Genomic DNA, 18,064 nt, shown 5'->3' on the forward strand with positions numbered 1-18,064 from the left:
ATTCACCCTGGAGTGCTAGAGGAACTCAGATATGAAATTGCTTGGTTTATTAACTGCTGTTCGTTAACTACTGCTTCAAATGAATACGGTATCAGAGGAGGGGAAGGTAGAAATTGTGACATGAGTTTTTATGCACGTGAAGGTGAATCTAGTGCAGGCAGATTCATAGAAATCATTATATGCGAAACTCAGCAGATAGCCGAGTACCTGCTATTTGGACAAGAACTGAGGTGACATTTGCAAGGCAGGGAATTGCATTTTGCAAATTTGTTGGCATCTTTGGAAGAGGTGGATGAAGAGTCCTGGTTGACAGAGGACACCTGAGCTTGCAGGAGTGCACCAGCCAGACTCTCAGGGGACGTGAGCTGTCCCTGAATTAACAGCCACGTTCTTGTTAAGCACTAATATGTGTTAAAAGCTGGGAAGCAAGGGTAGGAATAAATAATCTTCCCCACAAAGGGAGGTCATTAGTGGAGTCCTAGAGTATCTGTCCAACAGTGGATGACGTTGGTGTTGACTCTACTAAAACACCCAGTGACATAAAAGCAGAATGTTCCTGAAGGACCTAATGCCATGAGCAAAAAGTGGCTGGTGGATTTCCGTGTCACCAACTGCTGGGTAATTGTCGCGGAGAACAACACATCATGTATTGATAACTCTCCACCACACAGAGGAGGGATTCGGGAGTCATTGTGAAGTTTGGTAACAGAGCTCAGCATGGAGCTTGGGCAGGACAGGAATGAAGAACAAATCAGAAGACCTCCTTATACCACCAGCATAGATGTATCCTGAACACTGCACACAATTCTGGTCACCACGTCTCATAAAAGATACACTAAAATTAGTATCAGGTTGGTCACAGGAGATGAGACTGGGCCAGTTCAGCCTGGTAGGAAATAGGAGCCTGATGGGGCTCAAAGGATATTTAATATCTTGAGGGGCTTGATGAGGACAACTCTTCACCTTTCTCACTCTGCATGGACTAGGAGACCATGAAATGAAGGGGCTCAGGTCAGCATGAGAAACAGGTCACATGCTGCGTAGTTAAACTGGACTTCACCCCTACGCAACAGAGGTCAACCACACAAATCCACTGAACAACAGCAGATAGATCCATGGGAGGAAAAATCTACCAAGAGTGATTAAACACATGAAAAAATCCAACGTGAAGCTCAGCAAGTCCCTGTGATGTAAACTGCCTGGTACCAAAAGCATAGGATGGTCCATACATGCTGTCCCAAGCATCTGCCACAGTCAGAGCCAGCCTAGGAGATGAGCTGTCACCTGGCTTGCTGCAGCCCAGCCAGTTTTATCTTCTGAATGGGATTAGTGTGTTATTTGAGGAGATCCTGCTGCTGGAGCCCCCCACCAGCCCCAGCATGCTCCCAGTAGTGAGGCCACCTCACCTGCCTGTGGCTCCAGGAGGGTCTCCAGCTCCTCTCCCACCAGCTGCTGGACAGAGAGCTCAAAGCCGCTCTCCGAATCGCGGTCCTCTGCCTCGCTCTCGCCGTGCCCGCTGTCCTTCGTGCTCAGGCAGTCAGCATCCAGCCCCGCAGCCCTGAGAGGGGGCCAAAACACTCAAGTCACACTTCAACGCTTAATACGACCCTGCCTCACCGATTGCTTTGAAGGTGGTTGTCTTTATCCCTCATAAAATGACCCAGAGGTGGGGTGTGGGCGTCCTCTCAGTGCATCGTTCACAGTACTGAAGGTATAATCATTTCAGGCCCTGCCAATTAATGAGTTTTGGTTTTGTTTTTTTTTAAAAAAAAAACACCACCACACACACATGAACAAAAGCACTGACATCAGGAGTGCCATGGACCCTCTGAAAACTGGGCCCTGGCTGGGCGCTGGGCTACACATGGGGCTGCTCCACATTTCTTGCCCAAGAGGGTTCTTAGCCTTCTGCAGGGAGATCCTGAGCAAACGGGGAGCTGCTGGCTCTTCCCCGTGAATTCGGAGGAGCACCCTGCCCCAGCAGCCCCAGGACAGCTCTCCCTCCCTCTCCATCCTCAGCAGATGGAGATGATGATGAGAAGGGTGGAGAAAGCTGGGTCTGCCCATGGCCTGGGCAGGTGGGGTCAGGGGGAACATGGCGAGGCAGTGATGAAGCCCTGGCAGCCTCAGGAGCCTTCATCCAAAGATGTCAACAGTGTAATTTAATGGGAATGCCATAAAGTTTGTCTCTGGGAGCATCTTCAGCGCACAGCTGGGATAGCAGTCCTCGTCCCTGCTAGCAGTGTCTCCCTCACTAACCTCCTGGCCCTGAACTCATGTCAACAGGCAACAGAATCTAAGAAAGTACCCGGAGCCATGAGAAAACTCACCCTCGTGCTGCTACCTCCAAAGCTGGGACCCTCTGTGCTCCTGAGTGTACCTTTCCATCACACTCAAACACATCAGTGTTCCCCCAGCAAGGATGGGCAGATGGTTCGTGGCCATGGAGGAGCTCAGGTGAGTATGGAAGGAGCTGCCAAAGGTGCCCCAGGAAGGAGACAAAGAGCAGCTCTAGGAAATCACTGGATACCAACGGTGAGCCAGGACCAGAACAGCACAGCCATCCCCTGACGGGAGGACCTGCCTCCCAAATCTTGGGTCAACAAAACTGGGGACAAGGTTTTGCCTTGTGTGCCTGCTGCCCTGGTGTCTCGAGGCTCTTGGGGCCAGTGGGGCTGAAGCAGAGGCAGCAGAGGCGTGAGGGAACGGGGCGTGGGGAAGGGCAGGGCTGAGAGCCAGCCTTACCTGCTGCCGTTCTTGGCCGTGTACTTGTTTCCCCTGTGGTTTGTTTTGGGCTGGAACTGGCCCTGGTGCAGCAGGGAGAGCAGCTGGGAGATTTGCTGTAAGGCAGGAAAAGCCTGTTGAGCCCCGGCGATTGCCACTCAAGCTGCTTCCTGCCAGGACGTCCCCTCCGAACACCCTCCCCCCAACCCCCGGCCTTTTTATAGCGTTTCCTCCTCCCGCAGATGGTTCAGCATCCCCACGCAGGAGGAAAAACAAGGGGCTGGGCAGCCCACCTGGCCCCAGCGCTTCCCCTGCGCCGTCCCTGCCAGCCGTTCCCTGCCAGCCTGCTGCCCTGGGGAAGCGAGTGCGGGGTTGTCCCTGTCTCCCCATGACAGCCATCCCCCACCCCAGCTCCCAGGGTGTCCTGGTGGGCGTGGAGAGGGCCTGTCCGTGGCGGGGCGGCTGTTCATCCTACCCAGCCCCTACTGCTGGGGCACCTCTGCCCAGGGCTGGCAGGAGACCAACCAAAGTCCATCGGGTTGCACATTCCCACCACCCCAGGGTGTGCAAGACCCGGGCAAGGAAGGATTTGGCAGGGGGGGAAGGGGGACACACACCTCTGTCAATGCGTGGAACAGCTCCTACCTGCACCGGGGGTGACTCCATCGCAAACTCTCCGGTGGGGCTCTGCTCTGCCAGCGCCACCAGCGATAGCCGGACCAGGCTCCTGAGGATGTGCTGGTGGGGCTGGGGCTGCCCAGGTCCCCCGGCACCCACGGGCTGGTGGGGTGGCAGGGGGGGTTCTCCCACGGGTCCCTGCGATGGCTTCACCAAGCTCTTGCAGTGCGGTGGTGCATCCGGTGGGCTCACAGTCTCTTTGGCCAAATTTTTCGGTCTGTGGGGCTGGCAGGGCCGGCGCTGGAGGACGGGCAGGTTGAAGGTCCCCTGCTGCTCATCTGAGTCTTTTTGGGTCCTCTGATTTCTCAGGGTCCTGTAGAGAGTAGGGGTGAGGTGGAGGGGAGCCTGCAGGGAACCCCCTGGCATGGGGGTGGCTGTGCCAGGCAGGTCCTCCTGGCAGGGATGGGGGGGCTCAGCCTCCCGGGGCCGGCCCCGGAGCAGCGGGACGAGGTGGATATCCGTCTTCTGGATCTGCCTGTGCGGCTTCTTGAGCTGCTGCTGCCTGCGGGCATCCTCTGCTTCCCTGCAGTTGTAGGCCATGCCGTCCTTCTTCTCCTTCTTACGCAAAGACAGGGTTAAAGCCAAAAGGAGAAGGCACCCACCCAGGAGAGCAGCCAGGCAGATAACAGCCACCACAGAGGGGCTCAGCCACCCGGGATCCTGGGCTGAGATTTTGGAGAAAGCCCCGTGATGCCGGAAAACTAAGCGGACCCGGGCCAGGGTGTACAGGGGGATGTTCCCCCCATCGCTCACCTGGATCACCAGCTCCCACTCGCTGCCAGTGAGGCTGCTGGCATTGCTGGCATTGAGGAAGACCTGCCCCAAGAGAGGGTCCAGGATGAAAAGCCCAGCATCATCCCCACCCACCAAATCATACCGGAGAGCCCCATTGATGCCAGAGTCCACGTCCCTGGCTGTGACGGTGAAGAGGAGGGGAGCACTGGTGCATGACACGAGGGTTGCATTGGTTACCGCTGCAGTCCCTTGAGTGCTCCCGTTCCCAGGGGCCACCCAGAAGCACCCCGTGTCTGCATTGACCAAGATGGAGAACGTGGCCATGCCTCCCACCAGAGCTGGCGCAATGATGACAGGCGCGTTGTCATTCTGGTCAAGCACAGCCAGCCTGACAGAGACATTGGACGCCAGCCTGGGGTGACCACCGTCCTCCGCCGTCACCAGGAACTCCAGGCTCCTCATCTGCTCATAATCAAAAGCTTGGAGGGCAAAAACATCCCCAGTCACGGGGTCGATCGAGACCAGACCTGAAGCAGAGGAGTCCAGGATGCTGTAGGTGATTTTCCCGTTGAAACCCAGGTCAGGATCACTGGCACGGACGGTGAGCAGGAAGGCAGGTGCTTCGCTGTTCTCAGCAACGGCAACCTCATAGGTGGCCTTCTCGAAGGAGGGGGCGTTGTCATTGACGTCGCTGATGCAGATAGTGAGGTGCTTCAACACAGCCAAGGAGAGGTCACCCTGGTCCCGCACCACCAGTGTCAGGTTGTACTCGGCACGCAGCTCCCTGTCCAGCGTGGCGTTGGTCATCAGCACGTAGCTGTGGCTGTTGGTCCTCTTCAGCCTGAAGTGCTCATACCCTTGACTGAGGGAGCAATGCACTTGCCCGTTGCTTCCTGAATCGGGGTCGCTGGCCGTCACCAGAGCCACGAAGCTGTCTTTGGGGAGGGCTTCAGAGAGCACAGGCACCCGTGCAGCCCAGGTGATGTGGACATCGGGAGCGTTGTCGTTGACATCCAGGACTTTGACCAGGATCTTGCAGTGCGCTGGGATGGGGTTGGCACCCAGGTCCCGGGCTTGCACATCCAGCTCGTAGGCGTGGGTTTCCTCATAGTCCAGCGGGTGCTTCAGGATGATGCTGCCTGTGCGGGCATCGATGCCAAAAGAGCTCAGCACCTCCGGGGGCGCATGTTTGCTCAGGCTGTACTCGATCTCCCCATTGCGGCCCTGGTCAGGGTCAGTGGCCGTGACCGTCACAAGGAGGGTCCCAGGCAGAGCATCCTCCCGAACCTCTACCATCAAAGAGCTCTCTGCAAAGATGGGGCTGTTATCATTGGAGTCAAGGACGATGACTTTAATTAAAGCGGTACCTGATTTTGGTGGCTCCCCATGATCAGTGGCTGTCAGCACGAGGTCAAATGAAGAGTGCAGCTCCCGGTCCACTTCTTTAACCACGACGAGCTCCGCGTGCCTTGTCCCATCAGAGCCGGAGACGACCTCCAGAGCAAAGTGCTCGCTGGGGGAGAGGGCGTAGGAGCAGCGGGCATTGGGGCCGGCATCGGCGTCCAGGGCTCGGTCCAGCGGGATCCGTGTCCGCAGGGATGCACTCTCTGACATCTCCAGCTCCAGCTCCGGTGTGGGAAACCGCGGCGCGTTGTCATTGACATCCAGCACTTGAACCTCCACGTGAATCAGAGCCAGGTTTCGGGCAGCCAGCACGTCGAACGAGACCCAGCAGGGATCACTGTGCCGGCACAGCTGCTCCCTGTCCACCCGCCCGGCGGTGCTAAGCACCCCATCCCCACTCCCCACATGCAGCGGGAACCTCCCGGGGGTCTCCATCAGCTGGAAGGTGTCCGCTGTTTCACCACTCTCACCCCCCTCGAAGTGCTCAGCCAACATCCCTATCACCGTTCCCGGCGGCACTTCTTCGAACACCCGGTACTGCACCGTGAACGTGGCCACCTCCTGGGCGTCAGCGGAGAGGAAGAGGTACCACCACAAGGCTGGGAGATGGAGAGCGGAGCGGCTCAGCAGCAGCATGCTGTTGGTGAAGCCCACCACCCTGCTGCCCCAGCACGCTGCCGCGGGCTTGTCCGCCTGCCGCCGCATACCCGAATGGTCCTTACGGCGATCGCAAGTCCTCAGCATCCTCTCCCATCTCCATGTCCCACAAGCACCAGTCACTGGTAGGAAAGGAGGAGAAATAGCGAGCGAGTTCAGCAGTTGTCCCCCGCCCTGCCATCACTGGGGGACAGCCGGGAGAGCCAGCTGCTCCCTGGGCTGAAACGCTCAGCCTGGCGCAGAGGGGATCACCACCACCGCAGCTTCAGCCGAGGAGCAGCGTCCGGCCGGCCGGGCCAGGGCTGGGAGGTGGACCAGCCGGGTTTCCTATGGAAACCCCACCTACAGGAAAAGGGAGGACTGGGCTGGTACAATGCCTGGGTGGGTGGGGGCTCCTGGACTTCCCAGCTGGGAGAGGGGTGTGGGAGTGCCCTCGGTTTCCAACCTGCGGGGACCATCACCACTGCCTGCTGTCACCTGCAAAACGCATTTCACAGAAGGCACGATTCCTGCAGACGGTCCCTAACCCATCTTCAAAGCCTCATGTGTGCTTCAGGAAGATGTCTGCAAGGACCAGCGATGATGGACTTCTGCTCTTGCATTAACCTAAAGACTTGTTCCCCACGTTGTTAGACTTCTGACTGACTTTGATTTATTCTCATTTTGTCTAAATCCAGCATGTCATCCCTGCTCCTTGCTCTGCCTTTGGCTGTCAGTTTTGAGGGCAACGCACCCACGTCATCTTTTCCAACATATGGCTTTTGATTATGTCACTGCTTCATTTTCATCTGGACACACCAAAAGGAGCTAATGAATCACTGGGAGAGTTGCCACATCAAACACAGGCAGGTGGGCACAAGGGAAGAAAGGAGGCTGTAGCAGATGCGAGCTGTGTCCTGTCAGGCCTCTCCCTATCCCCTATATCTGTCTGCCCTGGCCAGCTCCCCCCGTCTTGGCACATGCTCTATCCCCAGCTTGGCTCTGCTTTTATTTCCCCAGTGTCACTGCTCGCCCAGCACTGATTTTGCATCATCATCCCTTCTTTGCCTTATTTCAGCACCTTAGTCCAAGCCCCCACCTTCGAGCAGCCCACGTGAGGCCACACAGCCGTACCACCCGCTCCCTGGCTGGCTGTGCACGTGTGCGTGTGTAGCACACAGCCTGAAGTGCTTCATGTATTCCTCCTAAGCAGGCAGCAGGCTGCCTGCAGAGCCCAGTTACCTCAAGCTGGGCTGTACTTTGGGTCTCAAGGTGATTTAAGGCACTCAAGACAGGGAAGGTCACTACAGAAGTTTCCTTGGCCATCACGGAGAGCTTCACCTTCATGAGGTGGTTTGAGTCCCACCAGCCACATCATCTTTGTTTTGGCCCCTATGACTCCAGCAGCCCTGTGGCTTGCCCGCCTTGCTCTCATCCTGCTTTTCCAGCCTTGATGGGCACCCTTGTACCCCCATCCTATTCCCATCCCTCCCTCCTGCCCCTCACAGCTCTGATTTTTCCAGTTGAAGCTCCCCATCACCTGTATCTCTGCTCTCATCACTTTTCTTTATTAGGGTAAGTTTTAGTGCCACAATTAACAGCAAAAGCAAAACCACCCCAGTGCCGACCATCTGTTTCGCCCCAGGGTGGGTTAGTGCCGCTGCTCAGCACACCAGGAGAAAGGGCCGGTGCAGCTCAGCCATGGTGGGGGGGCAGGAGACCCGGTGCTATTCCTGGGCTCAGCCCCAGCTCCAGGTGACCTTTGCCAAGTCATTTCCCTGCTTTGTGCTCACACTTCCTCCTCAGCTGAGCAAAGCCAGCCCGCGGGATCTCCCGGAGGGATGCTCTCCCGCTCACCGGCTGCCCGCAGAGCTGCGGATGGAGAAGCGGATGTCTCCCAGCCCATGCCCTGATTTTGGGGGGTGGGGGGTGGGAAGGCCACTTCCTTCTGGGGGGAGTCTCATCCTTCCACCTCCCTCTTCTCATGCCTTTCCTTTTCAGGGATGGAGAGGAACAGAAGAACCACATTAAAATATCACCAAGGAAAGGAAATAAATGTTATGCCTGAGAACTGTGGGGTTCCCAAAAGAGCCCTGTAAGAGGTATCCTTCTCCCCATCACCTCCCAAGCCAACCTCAGCAAGTGCCCCACATTTAACCCACCACTATTGTGCCAGGAGCTATATACCCCCCGACACCAGGACCCTGCTTGGTGCAGCCCCACCCCGCCAGCTAAGAGGGAGGATGCCCCTTCAGGCTGCTGCAGCCCCGAATCCCAGAATCAACTCGGTTGGAAAAGACCCTGCAGATCCTCCAGTCCAACCATGAACCTCACACTGACCGTTCCCAACTCCACCAGATCCCTCAGCGCTGGGTCAACCCGACTCTTCAACCCCTCCAGGGATGGGGACTCCCCCCCTGCCCTGGGCAGCCCATTCCAACGCCCAACAGCCCCTTCTGCAAAGAAATCCTTCCTAAGAGCCAGTCTGACCCTGCCCTGGCGCAGCTTGAGGCCATTCCCTCTTGTCCTGCCGCTGGTTCCTTGGTTCAAGAGACTCATCCCCCCTCTCTGCACCCTCCTTCCAGGTAGTTGTTCTCCCCTCAGCCTCCTCATCTCCAGACTAAACCCCCCCAGTTCCCTCAGCCGCTCCCCATCAGACCTGTGCTCCAGACCCTGCACCAGCTCCGTTGCCCTTCTCTGGACACACTCAAGTCATTCAATGGCCTTTTTGGAGTGAGGGGCCCAAAACTGAACCCACTCATCGAGGTGTGGCCTCATCAGTGCCAAGCACAGGGGTAAGATCCCTTCCCTGTCCCTGCTGGCCACACTACTGCTGATACAAAATCGCTCTTTTTTTCTCCCCAAAGGCAGGGAGGTAGATGGGATTTTGAGCAGCAGTTTGCTCAGCCACCATAGGGAAGGGCTGAGGTGACAGTGCTGGTGCTGGGAGAAGTCACAGTCACTGAGATGAGGGCTGTGACCCCCTCCTGTGCACCATCCCCCCACCGGCTGTGCTGTCCCCATCTGGCTGCACAGATACTGGCCCTGGTGACAGATCTGGACTGCCCAGGAGAAAAGGAGCTGGAGGAGCTAATGCATTAATTATTATGATGCTTCAGGAATAAATCCCTGTAGACTAGACCTGTGACCCCAAGCCATCAGGACATTAGCAGTTTGCACAGAGGATGGCTGCAGGATTCTGCAAAAGCATTGCTGAGCTGCAAACCACGCCAGCTGCATCTCGGTGGAAGATGGGCAGAGTAATGCTGACAAAGAAAATAGAAAAGAAAAATGGGGTTGAGCTGAGACTTGTCAGAAGTCCAGACAGTAAAATAAGATCTGGTGCTAAAAAAAAAATACAACAGTCTCCTCCTGTTTCCTGTTCACACAGAGGCAGGTTTCCAACGTGCAGGTGCTTCAAGACCTCCATAGATAATGTGTCTATGAACATAAAATTTCCCCCCTAGGAGGGTGGCTGCACCTAAAACCTTTCATTTAAACCTCAGAGCACCAGTTATATTCAATTATTGTAGCAGTATTCTTCAGCTTCTGTGTGATGCTGTTAGTGCCTGAAGCAGATGTAAATGCTATTTACTGGTGTGAAAATGTGGCTCCTCTGAAGCTCAGCTGCTCTCCAGGCTCCACAGACACAGGGGACACCCCAACCTCGCAGGGCTGCAGAGCTGTACTCGAGGCTCCACACCCTCGCTGTCCATTGCATGGCAGGGCGCAGCCCGACCATATTATTTTGAGCTCCTCCGCACAGCTGGAAGCCTTCAAATTTTGTTTGTCATTTTGGGTTGGCTTGGCGTTAGCTGGGAACCACAAGCTGTGCTGCACACCTCCAGCAGGGTGCATAGGGCAACACAAAAATGAGAAGGGAAGTGAAATTTTTTTTCAGATCTAATAATGAAAAACCTCACCAAAAGGAGAAGAGTTCAAAATCAGCACAACTAAAGACACACCAAGATTTGGCCTCGTAGTGTGCTTGGGGCTTACTGCATCCTGTGGACCATTCAGGGAAGCAGGACTTGGTCTCATCTCTGCCCTACAGCTGCTCCATGGGGTGGGAAATGGAGTCTGAGGGTCAGGACACAGAGCCCAGGATGCACCCCGAGGTGGGACACTTCCAGGCTCAGCTCTGTACCCCGGAGCACCACCCTCAGCAGGAGGACAACTGCAAATCTAGATGGAACAAGTGGTGGCTGCTTCTCTTCAGCTGGTGTCCCGACACCAGGGATCATGCTTTTTTCCCCCTCAATTGTCCCAATTTTCAGCCCTTCAAAAACAGGCTTTGCTTCTCTAGAAGTGTCGCTCGCTTTTCAGCAGGAAAAAAAAAAAAAAAAATAATCTTGTTTTCTTTATCTCTGTGCATTAGATGTTTCAGGAGCTGGGTGCAGATGCACAAGGTGGCCCAGGACCTGCCCCATCCTCAGCTGCCTGCAGGGCTTGGGGCGGCTCTGGAGGGACCTTTCTCAGGAGGAAGGAAATGATTCACACTCTCACACCAAAGTACACAAATCTGCAAGAGGTGGATGGCCCTTCTCTCAGGGGGCCCTGCCTCTCCTTGTGCTCATCTCCTCTGTAAAATCGTAAGGTGACACTGGCTGAAAGTGACCCTTTTGGGCTGGGTTGCTCAGGTCCTCACTCATCCTTCACCACAGCCACGGCTTCTCTCTACCTCCTCACAGCCTCCTCCAGCCACGCCTTCCTTGCACCGGGGAGCCCAAAGCCAGGCACATCCCCCCAGACACAAGCTCCCCCCAGCTCCGTTCTCCCCAGTGCTGGGGAGAGGCAGGAGCAGCCGCCGCCCCGACTTGCTGCCTGCACCCCTGCCTGCACTTGGCTGCCTCCGCCACAAGAGCCCACTGCTGCTCCGCGCTGGGCTCTGCCGCAGCCCCCGGCTCCCCCCGACAGCCACCGAGCCCTCGGCCAGCAGCAAACCCCCGGCGAGAGGGTCCCTGCCCACCCGCACCCCAAGGCTGAGGTGCCGGCGGGGCTCAGCGGGCTCCCAGCGCTGCAGGGGGGCACTGGGGGGTGTCGCAGCTCCCCTCCAGCCTCTGCAATGCTCTGGATGCCTCCCTCAATTTTGCACCATTTTAGGCAACCCTGCAGCAGCATAAGCAGAGTTTCACAGAATCATCTCGGTTGGAAAAGCCCTTGAAGCTCCTCCAGTCCAACCATGAACCTCCCCCTGACCGTTCCCAACTCCACCAGATCCCTCAGCGCTGGGTCAACCCGACTCTTCAACCCCTCCAGGGATGGGGACTCTCCCCCTGCCCTGGGCAGCCCATTCCAACGCCCAACAACCCCTTCTGGAAAGAAATCCTTCCTAAGAGCCAGTCTGACCCTGCCCTGGCGCAGCTTGAGGCCATTCCCTCTTGTCCTGTCACTTGTTCCTTGGTTCAAGAGACTCATCCCCCCTCTCTGCACCCTCCTTTCAGGGAGTTGTAGAGGGCCATGAGGTCACCCCTCAGCCTCCTCTTCTCCACACTAAACCCCCCAGTTCCCTCAGCCACTCCCCATCAGACCTGTGCTCCAGACCCTGCACCAGCTCCGTTGCCCTTCTCTGGACACGCTCGAGTCATTCAATGGCCTTTTTGGAGTGAGGGGCCCAAAACTGAACCCACTCATCGAGGGGCGGCCTCACCAGTTTCCTACAGCCCCAGATGTAAAGTCCCCACTAAATGCTCCGGGGAGCCCTGTGCCTGTGCAGGGTTATCCAGGTGCTCCCCCTGAACACCCCACTGAGGAGGGAAATAAAAGGAGGTGCAGGCAATCCCTAATCAGGGCAGAGTTAATAGGCGATGTAGCGGCTTTTAAAGGCTTCCTAAGGCAGCAATCTGGCTTTGAGAAAAGCAATGAACTGCAAAGTCTCTGCCAGCTCCTGCTTGCTGTGCTCCAGAAGCTCCCCTGTGTAGAGAGCATGATAAGGAGAGTTATTGTTGCTCTATGTTCATAAAAAGATTATTGTGAAGGAGGGGAAAAAAGTTATAACTGAAATAAACTGGAACAAGCTTGGTGTTTGAATAGAGAGTAATAATGTTATGATAATTTGCATGCACAGCCTCTACCACTTGAGAACCCTAACACGTTTTATAAAGTCTTGTGCTACAAAGAGCAATCCTATAAGCGGATAGCAGTAGAGCTGGCCAAATATAAAAGAGGGGAATCTGTAAAAATGACATTTTATTGTGTAGGAGAAAGCAATGAGAAGCAGAGTTGAAATTTAACCCTTGGTGTCCTTTTGGAGGAGAAAGCTGGCAAAAGATTGTTGCTTGCTATATGATCTAGTTTGCTATTATGAGCCTTACAGTAATTTTTTTCCTCTATTTTAGAAGGGTATATCTAATATCTGTTTGCAAATGAAAAATAAGGAAAAAATCCTGAAGGCCAGAACTTCAGTACTCGATCTTTCCAGAAAAGGTCATCTAGAAGACGGGGCTGCTGATGGTTGCTGGGCTGTGCTGGAAGGATCAGAGCACAGGGCAACTATGGGAGAAACTGGAGCCCCACCAGCACCACCATTCACTGCCAGTTTTCGTGGCTTTCAGTTTGACAACCTGAAATACCTGAACAATGGCAAAGTGTTTTGCAACAGTGGGGTTTCCACAGCTCCTCCACTGTATAAGTGATAGATCTAGGCCACAGCACGCTGTAACATAAATCAGACCTTTACGAGTCCCCAGCGGCTGCAAATCAATGAGTTCTAGTAATAATTACCCATTTTATCTTTCTCTTTATTAATATTTAGACATTTTTAATCTTTTCTTTGCAAACACAATGTTTCCCTGCTGCGGCTGTCCTTCAGTGGGAGCTGCCGTGAAAGCTCCTCTTTCTCCAATTAAAGACTTTGTCTTGAACCAAGCTGCTGATCGGAAATGACACAACCACGACAGCCAGGTGACAACTCCGCCAATTCACCCTGGAGGGGTGACACCACCCCAGCGCACAGCTGGTGTCCAGACACGGTGTAGCCAGTCTGGGTACCACGATGCAGGTTTTGCAGTGGTTGTCAGGGGTTTCTTAAGCTCTTAGACTGCGCCCTCACCCTTGGCGTGGGTGACCACCCGGGTTATCACAACCTACAGCCACCGTTTAAAGAGATGTCCCTGGAAGGTGGTTAGTTCTTCAAGTGATGCTTGCTCATTAGCGATGTATAAATTAAAAAATAAACCCTGTGTTGACATGCAAAGGGAGGGGGGATTCTCGGTGATTCTCAGTTGAAATGACAGACCTTATCTCCTCTAACACAGGCATAGGAAAGCTGATAATGTACTATCACCTCTGGAAAACAAAAGGGAAAAAATCAAAACAGAAAACAACCCCCAAAAAAGTAATATAAATTATGTTTATTGTAAAGACCAAAATTTTCCAGCAAGTCCAACCACTACTTAGCTTTAAAGTAAGTAAGTGAGAAAAGAAGCTGGAAATAAGTGAGACAAAGGATGCTGGAGCATCTGCCATGTCAGAAATACCTCCAGTGCCCGGAGGAACAGGTAAAAGACCCTTTTCTTGTCCGACAGTGCACAGAGGGATCTGTGCAGAGGATGCAGCTTAGGATGGACACAGATCTGGCTTTTCTGTACTGGGATGTGGAGGGGAGAGGCAGGAACTGTATTTTGACTCCTGGGACTATCCAGCAGAATAAATCCTTGAGGGTGATCCCAGAGGCTGTGCTCCTTCTCCAGTGACTGTCCTCTGAGCCCACGCACTGAAGACAGGCTTTGATGTCCAGCTTCCACCAAGTGAGGAGAAACTGAAACCAATTTCTTCTCCAAAGAGATAGCCAGCACTTCCGGCAGCAGAAAGACTCCCAGGGCTGAGCAGGTCACCACGGTCTGCTCCCACCAGGAGCCTTACGGGGCTGAGGCTGAGGATGATGGTTTACCCCTCCATCTGCTCCCTCTGTGCCGCCCAGGGTGACCAATCCACATCAGCGTCCATCCCAATGGGGCTATGCCAACCCCACCATCGCTCCCTCCTCAGCTGGGACATGCCCTGCTGCTTCCAACACTGGGATCACCCAAGTCTTCAGGTCCCCAAGCAGAGCTTCCCTTGGCACAGGGACTGCAGACAGCGATGGGGACAGTGAAGATGACTGCAGTGAAGGTGACCTCAGGTCTCCCCATCGTGCCATCGTGCATGGAGACGCTGCAGGCTCTGCCCAGATGCATGCATTTCTCTTCCAGTGCCAACACCTCAAGATGTTCGGCCAACTGCAAGGGGTGGCCAACGTGCCGTTATGACCTCTCCTGCCAATGCCGTGTCACCTCTCTTCTCTCACCCACCTGCACCGGGGCACTGGACATGTCCTGTGCTGCTGGCTCCACCGCTGAAACACCAACACAGGTTCAGGCGCTGCCTCCTCTCCTCTGGCTGCTTGCCAGGACAGGCTGAGCGCACGGCCGGGGCTGGCAGGAGGGAGGACAGCGTTTCGGCCCTCCAACGGAGGGAAAGGGGCCGTGACATGGAGGAAAAGGGGCTGGAGGCTTTTCTGTGCCATATAAATGGCATAACGAGGACACTACGCATGTGGAAACACCTTTAATCTGGAAAGCGATTCCAGATGATGTAACATCCAGCTCCTGCCAAGGGGCTGAGCATACGCCCAGAGCTCCACGGCTGGGGCAAGGACCAAGATAGCTCTCCTGGGCACTCCCAGACAGCGTGGGACAGGTAAAACCAGGGCGAGACAAAATAGAAGAGATGCTAACGCTGTCCCATGTAGGCTGACCCAGCCCCAGAGTCTGGGCTGAGGACCCAGCTCTTGCCTGGGGACAGTGGTCCCCCTGGGCTGGACCTCTGGGGGCTAATGATGGGTCACTGCAGTGACACAACCTTCTATCCGAGCCCACCTGGGAAGAGACACAATCCCGGGGGGCTAAAACCTCCACGTGTGGGAACCGGTGAGTCTTGGGCTAAGCTAACATGCCAGTCACTATTTTTCCAGTGGGACATTGTCCCTTGAGTCCTGCCCAGGTGGCTCACAGCCTTGTCACAGGTACGTGATCTCGATGACATTGGGCTCAGCACTCCCGCAGGGAAGCTGATGCTTGCAGGAGCACCGGCAGCTCACGCCAGCCGCGTCCACACCGCCCGGCTCCCGCGGGCACGGCTGGGCAGGCAGCTTCTTCTGGGAGCCCAGCTTCTTCCAGTCCATGAGGTGCACCCCATCGTCCAGGTCCTGTGGCATGGGCTCGTGGTAAAGGGTGATCTGGACAGTGCGGAGGTGGGGGCCGTAGTGCACCACAACAATGATGAATATGGCCAAGAGGACAAATATGACGACGATCATGGAGATCATGGGCAGGGCATCAGATTTCTTTGTCACGCTCCTGACAACAGAGATGGGAGTGAAGGCAGCTGCATCCTGGGGCTCAGGCTGTCTCAGCTGGCTGCCGGGCATGGAGGTGTTCATGGCTGAGCAGGCTGACCTGGGACAGAAACACGGGGTGGGAAACGGTGACCACCAAGCAGAGACTGTCCGATGTTCTTATCTCCTGCCCTCGCGTCAGCACCTCCTGCCTGCACGTGCAGCTGCGGGGGAGTGGGACCATCTCCTAAGTGCTCCCTCCCTCAGGCTCACAGCACAGGATGAATTTTGGCGGTTATAGCTGGGGTTGTAGGGCTGGCGCCCTGGATGCATTCAGCCAGGGAGGTGATGCCCTGCGGCCCCTTGTCCTGGACACCTTCGGCGTGAGGGTCTTCCCTCCCCACTGCACCTCACTCCCCAGCTGCAGCCAGTGATGGGAACAGGGAGCCCCCGGGGAGGAACCCCCCACCCTCCCCTCTTCACCCCCAGCCCCACGCTGCTAATCCAAAACCAAACCCCACCGGGACCTCCCTGGGAGACCCAACCCCACCAAAGCACACCACAAGGCATCCCTCGAGATGGAGCCAGCACGGGTGGGAGCAGGGGGCAGCAGGGGGAGAGGAGGGAGGGACAGCCCTCCCCAGCCCCGCAGGGGTACCTCGGCATCCCTGCTGCGTGGGAATCATCATCTCCAGCGGCGAGGCTGGGAAGCTGAAGGCAGGACCAGCAGGAAAACCTCCAGGATGGTTCTCCAGTGTAGGAGCAGCCAGACTTACCTCAGCGGCTGCCACGTCACGCCTCGGCCCCACACACCCCCGGGACTCCCCGGGGCAGAGGAGGAAGTGCCTGCTCATCCCACGGGCAGGAGAGGTGCTCCTTTACTTACCCCGGTGCCACATCAGCGCCGCCGCCCCCTCCCTCGCTATCACACAACCTCGCTGGAAAAAACCTCCTCTCGCCCGCTGCAAGACAAGCGCCCTTTTGTCTGGGGGAAAAGGACCTATCACCCTTTCGACAGCACACATGCAGCCCCCGGATGCCTAACTGCAGGAAACCTCCCTCCTTCCACCGACTCGGCGTTAAAATTTAATGCGGTTAAGAAATGGGTGTTAAAAATCACCCTTCTGCGTGGGAGCTCTTTGCACAGCCCAACAAAGTGTACCCACACAATGCTGCGGGCTGGAAGGACCCTTGTCCCAAGAGGTGATGCAGCCCCAGGGTTGATTTTCTCTGCCGGGGGGTCCCACTGCTGCAGAAGGACCATTTGTCAGCACTGCTGTGGCCAGCAGCGGTGGGAGCCCACGGCAAAGCTCTGGACCCTGGGACCCGCTCGGGAGGAGCCAGTGCCAGGTCAGTGCTCACACAGCTCTCCTCTCGCACAGGGATGCTCTCAATTCCGGCAGCATTCACCCCTGCCCCTGGGCCAGGGATGCCATGTGGTCAGACCCCTTGCCACCCGGAGTGACCCTGAGCACACCTCAGAGCAGAAAAGGTGAATCCTCTGGAGTTTTAGCCATTACAAAACATGTCTCCCCATCTTTTTGTCCCCAAAATAACACTGCTCTTACCTGGAGGCTCTCAGCAGACAAGGTGGGGCGAGTATTAAGGCTCCGTCTTTCCTGCACATGGGGAGGACGGGGTGGGAAATGCCTCTTCCCCCATCCAGCCAAACCAGAAGAGATCTGGTTGCTTCTGGGAATTTGCACTCATTTCAGGATTCAGTAAAACCTTAATCTACAAGTGTAATCTCTGAGCACGACATCTGTGCGAGAGAGAGAAAAAATGATGGGGGAGGCTGCTACCAGAGGCTTTGTAAAAGCAAAGGCAGCTGTGGGATGCTGGCTGCTTTTGGCCTGGTGGTTTGCTGCACTTTTTGGAGGTGATTGAAGAGACCCACTGAAATGCAAGGAGCTGTGCAGTGCACAGGAGATCTCTCCCTCCGTTCCTGCCACCGTCTCCTGGTCATGGAAAGCAAGGACCTTGCCAGCAGCATATGACACCCCCTTGATGTGCTCCATGCAGCAAAGGAGCAGCCCCATTGTCCTCGGACATGGCTCTGCAGCTTTCCAGGGGGCTGTGGGAGGGGGCTGGACCAGCCCCTCGAGCCAGGAGACACAATCCTGTGGATTTGCATCCTGAATACCCACACAGACCCTCCGAGACAGAGGGACACGGCAGCCTTTCCCATGTGGGGACACAAAGACCCTTCTCCTCCCCCCAAACACCCATTCACATCCAACACGGGGCAATTTGTTACCTCTGAAATTGAAACTATGACAGCAGGGGACAGAGAGACAGACAGGACATCATAGACAAGTGCATCACAAGGTCAGGGCCAAGAAACCAAATGCCCCGAACCCCTTGGGCTGGATGGGGGGCAGAACCGGCCCAATTTTCCAGTCCCTCCCCTTGTCAAGGAACTGGGGTCAGGGTAAGTCAAAGCCTGCTGTGCGCTGTTTGTCCTGTGGGGAAGGATGCTGCTGTTACCTGAAAAGCAGCATCCCAAAGCCAGCATCCCAAAACCAGCAGGTGCTGGTGCCCAGACTCGCTGGAACTGCACAGGGAGGTGCA

The 18,064-nt window shown here is 55.7% G+C and overlaps 2 protein-coding genes across 4 annotated transcripts in view; both read right to left on the reverse strand.

Annotated features, from left to right (window-relative positions):
• PCDH12 (protocadherin 12) overlaps positions 1 to 6,282 on the reverse strand; it is a 9,736-nt gene extending 3,454 nt beyond the window's left edge. The window contains exons 1-3 of the mRNA XM_074883471.1: positions 3,370 to 6,282; positions 2,746 to 2,840; positions 1,407 to 1,558 (exon numbers count right to left, since the gene is read on the reverse strand). Of these exons, the coding sequence (XP_074739572.1) occupies positions 1,407 to 1,558; positions 2,746 to 2,840; positions 3,370 to 6,246 (3,124 nt within the window). The 5' untranslated portion in view covers positions 6,247 to 6,282. The remainder of the gene's footprint in view (positions 1 to 1,406; positions 1,559 to 2,745; positions 2,841 to 3,369) is intronic.
• Positions 6,283 to 13,516: 7,234 nt separating this feature from the next.
• On the reverse strand, positions 13,517 to 17,179 carry SMIM33 (small integral membrane protein 33). 3 transcript variants are annotated; one of them, XM_074883642.1, is made up of 2 exons: positions 17,062 to 17,179; positions 13,517 to 15,614 (listed from the first exon to the last, which is right to left on the reverse strand). In XM_074883642.1, the coding sequence occupies exons 1-2, from the start codon at positions 17,118 to 17,120 to the stop codon at positions 15,176 to 15,178; spliced, it is 498 nt and encodes a 165-aa protein (XP_074739743.1). In that variant the 5' UTR covers positions 17,121 to 17,179; the 3' UTR covers positions 13,517 to 15,175. The 3 variants fall into 3 exon arrangements, with proteins under 3 accessions (XP_074739743.1, XP_074739745.1, XP_074739744.1); XM_074883644.1 differs by lacking the exon at positions 17,062 to 17,179 and adding an exon at positions 16,270 to 16,368; XM_074883643.1 differs by lacking the exon at positions 17,062 to 17,179 and adding an exon at positions 16,152 to 16,368.
• Between the last annotated feature and the right edge of the window lie 885 nt (positions 17,180 to 18,064).

Source organism: Strix uralensis, chromosome 14 (assembly GCF_047716275.1).
Source record: "Strix uralensis isolate ZFMK-TIS-50842 chromosome 14, bStrUra1, whole genome shotgun sequence".
Taxonomy (NCBI): domain Eukaryota; kingdom Metazoa; phylum Chordata; class Aves; order Strigiformes; family Strigidae; genus Strix; species Strix uralensis.